Raw genomic sequence first — 15,000 nt, 5'->3', positions numbered from 1 at the left:
TGCAGCCTATTCAAAGAAATCGACAAAGCAGAAGTCTCCCTATTTTGGTAAAAATTCAAATATTAGTTGCGATTCATATACAACCAGTGCTAAGAGATGCCCCTGTGTTTACAGGTGCCTGTAAAATGCATTGGATTTCAGGGAGAATACGTCAATATTAAGGATTTTCGAGCAATCTTAGGATGACTTTAAATATTTTAAGGATTGATCACATGTAATCTATTTGGCGTGATGTGCACATCTGTATATTCGGCAGAGCAACAGGACTGATCCCTGGACAAAGAATGTTTGTAAATACTTCTTGCTCACTTGATTATAATGTTTATGCCTAAATTCTTCTTAGTTTGGTTGAAATCTTGGCTGAGACCCCAAACCGTATATTCTCAGGGTGGTCCCTTCTTACAACTACCAAATTTAGACAAGTTCACAACTTTTTTAAATATCTAACTCTAACAAAGATTGCTCTCCTTTCTTGGATCCCTATGATTAGTAGACTAATTAGGTGACAATTTGGATAGTTGAACTTTTCAGCTTACCGTCCACTCAAACTTCTCTAAGTCTTGCTTGGCTATTATCTGGTATCCAGTTATGGTTTAGTTCCCTTGTTCGTTCTTCTATGACCAGAACAGGTACTGTAGTTGCTATTATGTGGTATCCAGTTATGGTTTAGTGTCCTTGTTTCTTCTATGGCCAGACCAGGTAGTTGCTATTATGTGGCATCCAGTTATGGCTTAGTGTCCTTGTTTCTTCTATGGCCAGACCAGGTAGTTGCTATTATGTGGCATCCAGTTATGGCTTAGTGTCCTTGTTTCTTCTATGGCCAGACCAGGTAGTTGCTATTATGTGGCATCCAGTTATGGTTTAGTGTCCTTGTTTCTTCTATGGCCAGACCAGGTAGTTGCTATTATGTGGCATCCAGTTATGGTTTAGTGTCCTTGTTTCTTCTATGGCCAGACCAGGTAGTTGCTATTATGTGGCATCCAGTTATGGTTTAGGGTCCTTGTTTCTTCTATGGCCAGACCAGGTAGTTGCTATTATGTGGCATCCAGTTATGGTTTAGTGTCCTTGTTTCTTCTATGGCCAGACCAGGTAGTTGCTATTATGTGGCATCCAGTTATGGTTTAGTGTCCTTGTTTCTTCTATGGTCAGACCAGGTAGTTGCTATTATGTGGCATCCAGTTATGGTTTAGTGCCCTTGTTCGTTCTTCTATGGTCAGACCAGGTAGTTTTTATTATGTGGTATCCAGTTATGGTTTAGTGTCCTTGTTTCTTCTATGGCCAGACCAGGTAGTTGCTATTATGTGGCATCCAGTTATGGTTTAGTGCCCTTGTTCGTTCTTCTATGGTCAGACCAGGTAGTTTTTATTATGTGGTATCCAGTTATGGTTTAGTGTCCTTGTTTCTTCTATGGCCAGACCAGGTAGTTGCTATTATGTGGCATCCAGTTATGGTTTAGTGCCCTTGTTCGTTCTTCTATGGTCAGACCAGGTAGTTTTTATTATGTGGTATCCAGTTATGGTTTAGGGTCCTTGTTTCTTCTATGGCCAGACCAGGTAGTTGCTATTATGTGGCATCCAGTTATGGTTTAGTGCCCTTGTTCGTTCTTCTATGGTCAGACCAGGTAGTTTTTATTATGTGGTATCCAGTTATGGTTTAGGGTCCTTGTTTCTTCTATGGCCAGACCAGGTAGTTGATCGTACGAAATTTCACCAGCCAAACCTCTTATACAAGTCCCCTAACGATGGTTGCAATATTTTTCTGCTTAGTGTCTTTCTTATTTTCAATTATATCTTCTATTTGGAAATTGATAATTTTAAATAACCCTATTCAAATTCATACAAGCCTTGAATCCAATTGCTCTTTTACAACTTCAGTCTGTCTTGTGTTCGTGAAGTTTTCGTGCAGGGTAAGTAATGTATTCTTTTTAATATCTGTGAAATTCTGTACTAAAATGGTAATTGAAATCATCCCAGCATTCGTGTAATTCTGGAAGAGTCACCGGAATAATATTTTATTATATTTCATGAGGTACTTATCAGGGAAATTTAAGCTGTATTTGTAACTGTATTATTGGTTAATTTTTTGTAAACATTATTTCTATATTTAGTTAGTTGATGGATACTTATAGTTTTTTAATTCATTTATAAAAGTATACTTATTGGAAAATTACTAAGGTTACAAAAGTAGTCACCAAGTTATGTAAATATACTTATCTACTTGAGTAATTAAAGATATTTTTCTACTACTATAAGTACATATTGTACTTATGATTATTTTCATATTAGTTAATAGGACATCATTTATACACTTCTAGCTCTACAGGGGTGCAATTTATAAGTGATTTCTACTATACTAGAAATGACAAATTTGGAAATAGTTTGTATTTTCCTATTTATACAACCCTGGAGATCTTTACTAGGAGAAATTCCGCATGAGTTGGTGTTCAGGCCTCTCCACTATACTATAGTCCATTTCTTCTAGCGAGGCATATTTGCACCGACTCGCAGCGGTGCCCTTTTAGCTCGGAAAAGTGTCCTGATCGCTGATTGGTTGGACAAAGTAATTCTAACTAATCAGCGATCAGGAAATTTTTCCGAGCTTAAAGGGCACCGCTGCGAGTCGGTGCAAATCTGCCTCGCTAAAAGAAATGGACTATAGATACAGTAATCAGGCAAACTCAATAATTTGTCGTAATAAGGTACCAAAAAATATAGCTCTTTTCATCAGGCTGAGAATGATCATGGAGTAAAAGTAATAATTTTCTTCTTCTTTCTTTGCAGGTCAGATAGTTACTGAAGGCGAGATGGCGACGCCGTGTCATACGGATAATGCCAGCATAGCTCCTTCAGGTGCTTATGTTTGTAATGAAAACACATCCACCTGTCTAGAGCTTTGGGAAGGGCCGAACTTTGGCATCACATCTTTCGACAATATAGGCTTCGCTATGTTGACTGTGTTCCAGTGTATTACACAGGAAGGCTGGACTGCCATTCTTTATTGGGTAAGGTTCAATCCTTTGTGTTCATTACATTAGATCTTTTATTTTAGAATCATGTTTTCCTCTGCTCTTAAGATAGCTTCTTCATTATTCTAACTGTTAGGCCGGGAGCACACTAGCGACTCTGTGGCGCCACAAAGCCACAGCATCATGTGCCGGGGATGTGGTCTCCCATAGGTTTCCATTGTTTTCAAGTTTAGCCGCGCAAACTAGCGACTGTGGCAAGCGACTGTGGCTCTCTGTCGCTCATCCCCGCCACAGGCGTGGCGTGGCTTTGAAAACAATGGAAATCTATAGGAGACCACATCCTCGCCTCACGATGCTGTGGCTTTGTGGCGCCACAGAGTCGCTAGTGTATCCCGGCCTTAGAATTAGAACCACTTCTTTTTGTAGAGACATTTTTAAGGAACAAGTAATTTTCATTGTTTTTCGTTCGTTTCTTTTTGCTTTTGTTGGCGAGACTCATCAGCACAGTATTGTTTGTTGATGTCATTGACACAATTTATTATAATCACTGTATAAGTAAGAGTATTTAGGACGTTCCAAAGACTTTCGTTTTGAATTTTAATGGCAAACAACACACGGTCTGATATAGACGAAAGTAGACGAATGAAGCGCTGTTTTTATTTTTGATAACTAGCGCATAATTATCTTTTTTTAATTTTTCTTCGCTCTTAATATGAAAATATTTCATTATTCACCTTTGACTCTTATAGTTTACCTGGAATATTGCAGATTCTTCGATTTCTTTAACAAGATATGCAAATATGACTGATATAAAACTAGATGATCATTAGAGAGTGAATTTATATGATCTAAACTTAACTCTTACTTATCTGTTTGGTGTTGTTGCTTGCCTAATATATATATATATATATATATATATATATATATATATATATATATATATATATATATATATATATATATATATATATATATATATATATATATATATATATATATATATATATATATATATATATATATATATTTATATATGTGTGTATGTATATATATTATATATATCTATATATATAATATATATGTATACATAATATATATACACACACACACATATATATATACATACATACACGCACATTTAAATACTTTTTCTTTTTTTATTTTCAGACAAATGATGCGCAGGGTTCCAGTTTCAACTTTCTTTACTTTGTACCCCTTATTGTCTTGGGGTCGTTTTTCATGCTCAACCTAGTTCTTGGTGTTCTTTCTGGGTAAGTGCTTTTGACATTCCATGTTTTTTTATCCATATGCATTTTTCTTATCTTTACATCGTATAATTTCCTCCTGTTAGGATTTAGGCTTCTTATCAATGAGTGAAACATGGAATTTGTTTTCGTTCCTAATTCCGAGTTATATCAGTTCAAGAAGACTAGACAATGTTGTCTTTTAGAGTACCTTTCATCAGTTCTGTTGATTATTTTGATTAATTATAGTTTTGTTGCTTATTAATCTTAAAATGAAAACTATATTTTTCTTCATCACTGTATTTAATGTACCTAATTTTCACAAATAATATAACAAAACACATTATTTTAAAAGAACGTTTTCAGTTAAGTAGGAAAATGTAATTATATTATTTTTTTCATTAAGAGACATACGAGTAGTTACAAAAGTATATTTTTTTTCTTATTCACTGACACTGAATTTAAGTCCTTCCAAGCTTCCTGTACTGTACTGACGAGGGTTACAGTAAGTCCTATTTGGATATAAAGTCTTATATGAATATCCTCCGTTAAGAAGATGAAAGGAAGATGGCCTGTAATAGATTAGATTAAGGCTGCCATTGATATTTACATTTCCAGAGAATTTTCCAATGAAAGAAAGCGTGTTGAGAGGAGAGAGCATTACAGAAAAGTAAGGATACGAAGGAATTTCACAGAGGCATTTACGGGTTATTTTGACTGGATATGTAAAGCAGGTATTCTACCACTTAAATGACAGATGTCAAGTAAATATTCCTAGTAAAATAATAAAATCAAATCCTGTAAGTAATAATATATAGCATTGTAATAGGGTATCAAGTATTGTACATATAGCTTGTTTCTATATATAAAAAAAAAAAATCCATTTCTTTTAGCGATGCATATTTGCACCGACTCGCAACGGTGCTCTTTTAGCTCGGAAAAGTTTCCTGATCGCTGATTGGTTAGAATTATCTTGTCCAACCAATCAGCGATCAGGAAACTTTCCGGGCTAAGAAGGCACCGCTGTGAGTCGGTGCAAATATGCATCGCTAAAAGAAATGGACTTTAGTTGAATACTACTCAAGAGAAAGACTGAAAATTTCAGCTTAAGAGAAAGCTGTAATTATACCCTTCACATGCTTTTGTAATCTTCAGATTACTTTATTTCACTGTACCCCAAGAAACTATATTGGGTAATGAATTACCCTGAGTTACTGGAAACTTGAGGTGCTTAAGTTTCCACTTACGCAGTATCACAAGTGATGTTTATTTTCTAAGCAGAGTTGAATCACAAATTACAAGATTTGGCACAATTTGTTTTATTGAGTAGTATGTTTTTATGGCTAGATGATTTTGTAATATATAACAGTACTCTAATTGATATTTTATGCATTAGTGAGGTAGTTAAAACAGCCATGCCCTTGGGATCCTTGCTGCTATACAGTACCATCCTTAGTTTTGAAATCTATATTTAGGAAAGTACTGGTAATTACTGCCTTGAATTGGCATATGTAGTTCCCCAAAAATTGGGTCATGTGGTAAGTTAATATGTGAAAACTCTCTCTCCCCCCCAAAAATAGAAAACTAAGATTAATGTTTACATACATACATATACCAAGGCACTTCCCCCAATTTTGGGGGGTAGCCGACATCAACAAAAGAAACAAAACAAAAAGGGGACCTCTACACTCTACGTTCCTCCAGCCTAACAAGGGACTCAACCGAGTTCAGCTGGTACTGCTAGGGTGCCACAGCCCACCCTCCCACATTATCCACCATAATGTTTATGTATATTAATCAGTGTATTATATTCATCTTTTATTATGCATTACTATATCCTTATCTATATATGATTATGCAGTGTTCAATACATAGGTGAATAAATATTATACCTTCCCAATGTACATAAATGTATACATGGTTTTTCTAAACATTAGACTGTCACAAAAAAAAAAAAAATGTTGAATGGTGGTTATTTTCAGGTTTTTAATTGGAATATAATTATTCACAACAGGCAGTACCTTCAGACTATTAATGTATTCCGCTTCTAATGAATGAAGAATATGCCTTGGAGCTAGTTAATTGTATACAATGTGCATACATTATTGTTTATAAGTAGGTTTAGGCTCACCTCTCTTTCATGTCTAATTTGACAATATATATATATATATATATATATATATATATATATATATATATATATATATATATATATATATATATATATATATATATATATATATATATATTTACAGTATATATATATATATATATATATATATATATATATATATATATATATATATATATATATTTACAGTATATATATATATATATATATATATATATATATATATATATATATATATATATATATATATATATATATATTTACAGTATGTATATTTACTGTATATATATATATATATATATATATATATATATATATATATATATATATATATATTATATATATATACAGTATATATATAATATGTGAGTTAAAAAAGCCTGAATATAGCTTAAGTCTTCAGTGCTCAAAAAAGTAATCCTAAAGGTGATGGTTAAATATTAGATTACAAAAAAAATATTGCAGGAAAATATTCAAACTTACAAACTTTTTGGGATACAAGAAATTAGTGATTTAGTTCTCATAAGCATTATGTCTCTTGGCCATTTTTGAGAGTGAAACTTAATGTGCTCTTATTACAAGAAATAAAGAAATAATATAATGAATAGAGGCTAATAAAATAGTTACCGTTATAAATAATTTGACCAAGTATGGAGGAAACAAGGAAAATACTTAAAATAATCAAGTTGTAGAGTGAGAACTTCATGACTGAATTTTAAAAGAAAGAAAGCAATTACAGATCTGAACAAACCAAAATTACAGATCAGTATTGTCGAAAGTGTGTGACTTACTATAGTGGTTGCTTCTAGGCTTCCATTATTAGCGATAAACTCTCTCCAGCTGAAAAGATAATCAAACATTATTTTAAAAAAAAGCTCAACTGAAGTAGATTATTAGGACAAGAACAAATAGAAAAACAGAATAGACTTTCATATAGAAGGGATTTTTTTTACCACGACTAACAAAAATATATTGAATTGCAAACAAAATAGACAGTCGTTAACAAGAAATCTTTACACAATATTTTTTTTCGTTGATTTTAAGTTCTCATTTTAGTTCAAAATAGCTGTAGATCCCTTGTATTATAGTGGCCCCAGTCATGCAAAATATAACCGGAGTTTTGATGTAATTTTTACAAGAAAACACCCTTATATCCGTTAAGCCTGCCTGACACTTGCGCGCATTCGTGGCACGCACCGGCGCGCATCAATGCGTGCCAGTGCGTGGCAAAAATGCGCGCAAGTGTCAGGCAGGCTTTAGTCTTAGTGACTAATTGAAATTCATTCCATAAAAACATTCTTTATGAACCTTCAAATTAATTTGAATGTATATTAAACATCATATTTAGTTGACATGGTGAACGATTTTTAACAATATATATATATATATATATATATATATATATATATATATATATATATATATATATATATATATATATATATATATATATATATATATATATATATATATATATATATATATATATATATATATATATATATATATATATATATATATATATATAATTCATATATATATTCTTCATCATAGAATAGTTGTTGTCCCTTGATACATTTTAAAACCAGCTGAAAACTACTTTGTCATAAACACCCATTAATGATTAATTACTAGAACCCTGTCTCCCTAAACTTGACCATCATTCACATGGAGACTTTCCCTCTCTTGTATTATATTTCGAAATGTCTCAAGTAGCAGCTACTGTTGTGAAAGCCTTGCGGTTATTATGGGATACCTTGCTTGGCAGCCTTGCAAATAGAACGTATGATGATCTTACCTTGTATGTTCTCTTGCTTGCAGTGAATTTGCTAAGGAAAGAGAAAGAGTAGAGAATAGACAAGAATTTTTAAAACTTAGAAGACAGCAACAGTTAGAAAGAGAATTGAATGGCTATGTGGAGTGGATATGTAAAGCAGGTAGGTGGTGAACTGAAATCTTTTGGAATTATATGTGACTTGCGTGTGTTTGTGTGTTATTCCAGCACATGTGTTATCAAATGAGAATTTGTAGAATTAGTGCCTATTATATAATTTTGTCATGTTGCATCTTTCATGTCACCTTATTTATATGTAATTGATATTTAAATTTATAAGAGCTTCTATATATTTTTATTTTTGTATGATTGTTGACACTTTTCAAATTAATTCTTTGATAGCCAGTGAATTTTTTAGATGCAAGATTATTTTTTCCGATTTCTAACAATTCGGAATATTTCACACATTGTTTGTTTTTAAATACTTTCATATTATAATAATCCCTAGGTACTCTTTAATCAATTCATTAAGGAATTTTTTTTCATGCATGCTGATTGGATGTACCCTCATTTTGTGTTGTTAATACGTATTTTTTGAAGACCCATTTCAATTTCATAATTGTTTTTAGTCACTTAGTTTTTCTAATGTAGAATGACTTTGTAACAAGATGATAATGCTAAAGTGTGTTAATTTTACATTGGTATACAGTATGTCAAAGTGTGGGTGCTTTGGTGATTAACCATAGATAGAACAAGTTTGGTTTCTTCTTTTAAATCTAAAATACTTCTTGTGATGCAGTTAGGTTTTTATTTGACCTGGTTTGTTGAGCCAAGGCTAATTTTCCCAGAATGCAGTTTTTGTGGTGCAATTGGGACTCTTTGGATTCTCAGTGAATCCTTTTGAACTGTAGTGTTAAAGATGGACCACAGAGAAGCAGTACTCCATATTACATTTCATTCTTGGAAAAACTTATTCCTCAAAGTTCCATCGTGTGCTGGTTTCCAATAAACGTAGAGGCAATTCTTGGAAAATATTCGTATTTGAATTTCCAGTCACCAAGAATACTGCAGTAAAAGTGTCTTGATGAGGGACAAATATACTTGAGTGTAGTCTGTAATCTGGTCAATGAAGGCTATTTAAAGTGGAAATTCGTGTCATCCTGTAACTCTTCAAAGCTTTGCAGGCTGAGAATCCTCCAAGTGTTACATAAGGATGAGCTAGTTTCCCTAAGTGTTTAACGTTGACTCATTAGAATTTATTATGTATGATTTTCTATCTTTTCATGCGTTTTTTAGCACGGAATCAAAGAAATAATGTAATGCTAAGGTTTTATGAAAGACAGGAAACAGAACTGTGGGTTCTTTCTGTATGTGTCAGCTCTTCCCCCTTTTTAAATATGTTGTCTTGCAAACTCATCATGAATTGATGCCAGGTCCATTTCCTCATCTCTTGGCGCTACCAAGAGAAAGGATTGGAAAGAAATTTTGGTAAATGTCCAGGAGAAGGCCGTACCCGTTTTTCAAGTGTTAACGACGAAAAATGACTAAAAATGACCAGATTGGTGTTGCACATTGCATAGAAACATGAGGAAATGAATAAAAAAGAAACTAAGACTTACTCTTACACACAAAATGTAAGCATAAAGCTACTACTACAATTATGGGGGACCCCAGTGGGAAGCGGGGTTTTTGGGTGTGGGGAGGAGGAGAAAAGTTATTTTCGGGGCACTACCGAACCTAATATAACTACTTAACCTAGGGCCCTGTACCCCTATCTAGGCCTAGCGGGAGCCCCCTGCGACACCCACCTTAAGGCCACAGTGATTTTTTGGCACTACCGAACCTAATAGTACAACTACCTAACCTAACCTAGGGCCCTGTACCTCTACCTAGGCCTAGTGGGGGGCCGCTCCCCCGCACCCCCCCCTTTAGGCCACTACCTAACACATCCATCAAACCAAATCCAAAGTGATGGTACTGCTGTATACATCGTTATACTACCATCATTATAATGTACTCTATAAATTAATGAAGCTTACCTTAAACTTTTGGTTGATAAAGATGTGCTGCTGCTTTGAGGAAAACTTGAAGCCGTTGCGAAGGTTCCCTGACATGCAACTTAAAGTAGGAAGTGGCCAGGTACCCGACGAAGTGTTGTTTTCTCCTACCAAATTTAGGCACTAAATTCTTCACGTCCCGCCACTTCCCCTCCACAGTATTGGTATGAGCCTGTGTCTGGGGATCAACAAAGTGAAGGCTGTGGTTAACAGTCAAATGCTTCAAACCTTGCTCTGCCAGACAGTCATATGCTCCAACAGTCAGAAATTATGGTTGTGCCTGGCTCGATCCTCTCCTTAATCACCGAGAGCAGGGTGTCACGATCCAGGGTTTCCAAGGGAACCAGGAAAAACTCGTGATTTGCGGCAAATACCACCAAATACCCACTGGCCGTCTATTACTTGGCCAACGTTATATTTCCGTTTGCCGAATTTTGACTCGTCAATTTCCACTATACAATTGTTGCCGCCAATTTCCTTGCTCTGCTGAAATACCCAATTAGTTACCACTTCCCTGCAAAATGACGACCAATCTCATAAAGTACCTTTATTTAATTTTAATTCAAAAATGGCTACTTCGTAGCAAAACCAATTTTGAACCCACAAAAACCAATTTTGAACCCACAAAACTATAAATTTCAAATTAGTTTCAATGTCCAGTTTCACTTTTGAAAACCAGGTACCCACGAACAAAGACACTTTATAAGAACAACACTTACGTCTACGTCCTTTTGTAATGTAAGATTTATCACGCCTAAAACTATATTTCTTATAATCTACCCTACACACTTCATGACAATGTGGACAATTTTTATTTTGTAAAATTAAATTGTGTCTCTGGCACAAATCCACTAGTTTTTCAATATTCCCCGAATAAGTTAAAACAAATTCACCGTAACTTAGGAAACAGTCAGGACAAGAAGCTGGAATTTCAACTTCTTGTGGAATATGAGATGACGTGCTTGCTACGGCCTCCATGTCTAAGAACGAAATGAAATGCCTGGGTAAGATAATGTATTGTTGCGCTGTGATTGGCCAAACATGTAAGACGTCATAGTGGACTAGTTTGTGTGCGGATTATAGTAGTTACAGGGCTCATTTGAGCTAAAAACAAGACACAGTCAACAATAACAACAGACTTAGAAAAATTCTGGGAGGAAGACAAGAGTAGCGTGAGTTTGATCGTCGATATTTTGACTGTTATTGAATTTCACTAAATTATCTCACTTGTGTACCACTATTTACATACATTCCTACACATTCTAGTAAAAATACATTGAACATCACTGATATCTTCATGCGGCCCTCTCCTAGACATTAACCGAAATGTTTACTAGCCTTTCTGTGTTAGGATTGATTGAAAAATGGTCTTGAGATATTTTAGACAGAGGAGACTTATGCCGTTTCTATGATCAGAGCATTTAAGTCGTAGTATTATCGATAGTAATGTTATCTAGAGAAGTATTATTCTTATTAGACAGTATGGTGATTGTGTGAACACTTTGTTCTTAACACTTGGCCAGTTTCCTCTTCGTTAAGGATAACGACGGCCATTAGCATAGGAAAAGTGGTTTCTGGTTTCTGTCAATTTTTTTTTTTTTTACTGTAAGTTGTTGCAATGTCCTGAGATTCCTGCTATATTCTATATTTTTCCTTATGTCAGTTTCTCTTGTTTTACTTCATCATAAGAAACGTGGATTTCTTAGAGTGGCTCCTATGACGTTCTCCCTAGGGCCGCTAGTCCTAAATATTCGGAAGCAGAGTAGATTTAGTCAGAGTACGCCTTCTTGCAGGTTTTGGCCTGCATGATGGCCATCAATGGGTTAGTTGACCCTATGATGACCCCTCAGGAGAGCAAGGACACCATCCTTGACCATGTCTACGAGACCCAACGATGTTCAAGGCCAGTGGAGCTTTGCCCTGGTCAAAGGGGTTCATTGGTGCCCGGAGGAAGGCATTCTCTCAGATCACAGGCTCTGTCAGCTTTTTCTGTGTAGGCACGTCCTCAAAACCCCCTTCTGCCGCCGTTTGTGTAACTGAGGAGATATTACGAGGTCTCGGACAAGCCTCTTCTGGCCATGCCCCTAGATCCTTCTATAGGGGCACTCTTGTAGGGAGTCTCTTTTGAGAGACTTTGTGGGCTTTCAGTCACTTTCTCCACATCTGAGATCCTAAACATGGAGAAGGTTGCGACGTATGCCATGCAGGCTACTTCATGGCTGGCCTGTGGCTGGGATCCGTGGGGCACCTCGTGAGAACCAAAAAATGTTCTAAGGATTCTGAAACGAGGTAGTAGATGGAAACTTTTATTTTGTTGGGTACTCGGACCATCAAGTTTCCCGCCCACCAGGTGATCAACTTGTGCGCGAACGCTATACTCTAGTGAAGAGACTCGGTGGTCAAGAGGTTTCATTGGCAAGTCCCCCCAGGCAGAGGTGATGAGACTCAGTAACACTATGTTAGATGACGCTTTCCTTCTCAGATTGAAAGAGGTTGATTGGGGGCTGTACGCTGGAGGAAATCCAATCAGGACTCTCTTCTCCTTAGGCCCTTGACATCCCGGTCCTATGGTACAGTTCCTCAAAAGAAGAAGCAGCCGCAGACCACCGAACCGCCAACAAGTAGGACATTAGGATCCTCAAAAAAAGTGTCGAGAAAGCCCTTTTCTACCCACTTTCGCAAGTGAAGGTGGATATTCTTTATCTTTGGTTTTCTGATATATAATAATACTTCCAACAGAAGAATTATTGTTTGATCTGATGGGAAACAAGGGTCTATTAGTTACTAAAGAATATGTAAATGACTACTCCTCCTAAAGTTTTCTGGCAAGAACAATTAATGTCACTCTTCAAATGTAAAATGTGTGTATCATTTCCAGAACTCCTAACCAAAAGAATGATTAATCTTCTGATATAAGACCTGTTGAACTTCCTGAAAAGTTCAGCACAATCACCATATAAATCAAAAGAAAAACCTCTTTGGATAACTTTACATTGGAGATGGTCTTACTCTTAGCATTTGCTCTTTTGCATTATGTTAATGAGTTTCCTACCTCATCAGTTAAGTTCATTGCACAGAAGCTGGAAATCTGTCCACTAGTAGTTGCAGATGGATTCGTTTTGAAAACTCAAATCTTACAATATTGGTCATCTTTTTTATTTCGATCCTTGAAGAAACTTGCTCAAGATATTAATTATATTGGACCTTCGCAGGTACTTTATGCAATGCATAACTTTGCTTTTTTCCATCCACAGGAAAACAAGAAACCCATCTCAAGAATTATATTGCTTATTTATTTTCTTAAGCTACTTTTTTATAATGATGTTTTCCTTGAGATCATGATGCCCAACAACAATTGCTTTTATTTAATAATCTTATCTGATATCAGTTCATTATTACTAGTGTTAAATGTGGTATGAGTAGTTTTCAGACATAGTGCCACTACTCCCAACATTTATGTGCATCGCTACGGCTCAGCAGGCTAATCTTGGACTCATACCTTGCCACATGTAGTACATATCATTTAATGGTTCAGGTCCTCCAGTACCTCTTGTCTGGAATGACTATGCTACCTTTCTAAGTTCAGATGCATTGATGTGACCCTGCTTAAAGGAAGTGACTCTGTTGTTGGCATTCATTTTTTATGAAGACCATACAGTCTTTAGGAAGGGTTTCCGGTTAGTCTCTTCTGACCAATTCCAAGAGGTCTGTACAATATTATTATTATTACTTGCTAAGCTACAACCCTAGTTGGAAAATCAAGATGCTATAAGCCCAAAGGCTCCAACAGGGAAAATAGCCCAGTGAGGAAAGGAAATAAGGAAATAAATAAAATATTTTAAGAACAGTAACAACATTAAAATAAATCTTTCATATATAATCGATGCAAATTCTAAAAACAAGAGGAAGAGAAATAAGATAGAAAAGTGTGCCTGAGTGTACCCTCGAGCCTATAAATGCCAGTTCAAGCCTAGGTTCCCTCTTGGTAGGATTTAGATTTGAACCTATGGGACATTTCCACCAGGATTGATACCACCAGCTCAGTCTTGTGCCCCCTTTCCTATGGAAAAAGACTGCTATCTTAATAACGTGTGAAACAGTAGGGTAAAACTAACATAGCCTGTGATGGCGTTTAATAACAAGATGGGGCACTTAGAAAGCTGGAGATGTATCCCTAGTTTCAGTGAAGCAAATGGTTTCTTCTGTTTGGATAGGATTCTTTCTACCTTTCTCTCTCCTCTCCCTTATTCTTCATTATGACAGCCTTGAGACTAAATGTTTCTGTTTCTTTGATTCATATCATGATAAAGGTATGAGTTGACATGCTAAAAAATGTTGGACCATAGGACTCAAATGAAACCTCACTGTGAACTTAGTCTTTAGTGATGGCCACATGGCTGGAGGCCAGATACAGTACTGTATAGTATTTCATATTTACAGCTTGGGGGTTTGGCAACTTACAATCTCTCAAATTGACATTTGGCATTATGATCTGTATTTTTCATTAAGTTTATTCTCAACAAATTAGATTAAAAATATTTGTAATGCAAACTCATAACTTATACTAAGTGGCCTTTCTCCTTGGTTTACAATCCAGTGGTTAAATTTGTATGACTTAAAAAATAAGCCAATACTCTTTGTTCAGCTGACTTACTAAGCAATACGATACATGTGCATGTTCACCTGTCAGACTGGTACACTTTTTTTCATTTTGATAAGGTTTGTGTGGGAAAATTCAGTGGGCAAATGTATAGTGGGTTTGTATTAATGAATTACTTCTGCTTATTTTTTGTTTTTTCAGCATAGAATATTTTTTCTGATTTGTAAAG

General features: G+C 35.4%; 1 protein-coding gene across 3 annotated transcripts in view; it reads left to right on the top strand.

Annotated features, from left to right (window-relative positions):
* cac (cacophony) overlaps positions 1-15,000 on the top strand; it is a 360,232-nt gene that overhangs the window by 45,989 nt on the left and 299,243 nt on the right. For 2 of the 3 annotated variants that reach the window (XM_068348246.1, XM_068348244.1), the window contains exons 5-7: positions 2,781-3,001; positions 4,133-4,236; positions 8,162-8,277. In XM_068348246.1, the coding sequence (XP_068204347.1) occupies positions 2,781-3,001; positions 4,133-4,236; positions 8,162-8,277 (441 nt within the window). Of the gene's footprint in view, positions 1-2,780; positions 3,002-4,132; positions 4,237-4,827; positions 4,944-8,161; positions 8,278-15,000 lie in introns of all 3 variants that reach the window. The other variant, XM_068348245.1, reaches the window with a different exon arrangement.

This window comes from Palaemon carinicauda, chromosome 24 (assembly GCF_036898095.1).
Source record: "Palaemon carinicauda isolate YSFRI2023 chromosome 24, ASM3689809v2, whole genome shotgun sequence".
Classification (NCBI taxonomy): Eukaryota; Metazoa; Arthropoda; class Malacostraca; order Decapoda; family Palaemonidae; genus Palaemon; species Palaemon carinicauda.
The sequence above is the reverse complement of the archived record's forward strand: the minus strand, read 5'-3'. Positions and strand labels throughout refer to the sequence as shown.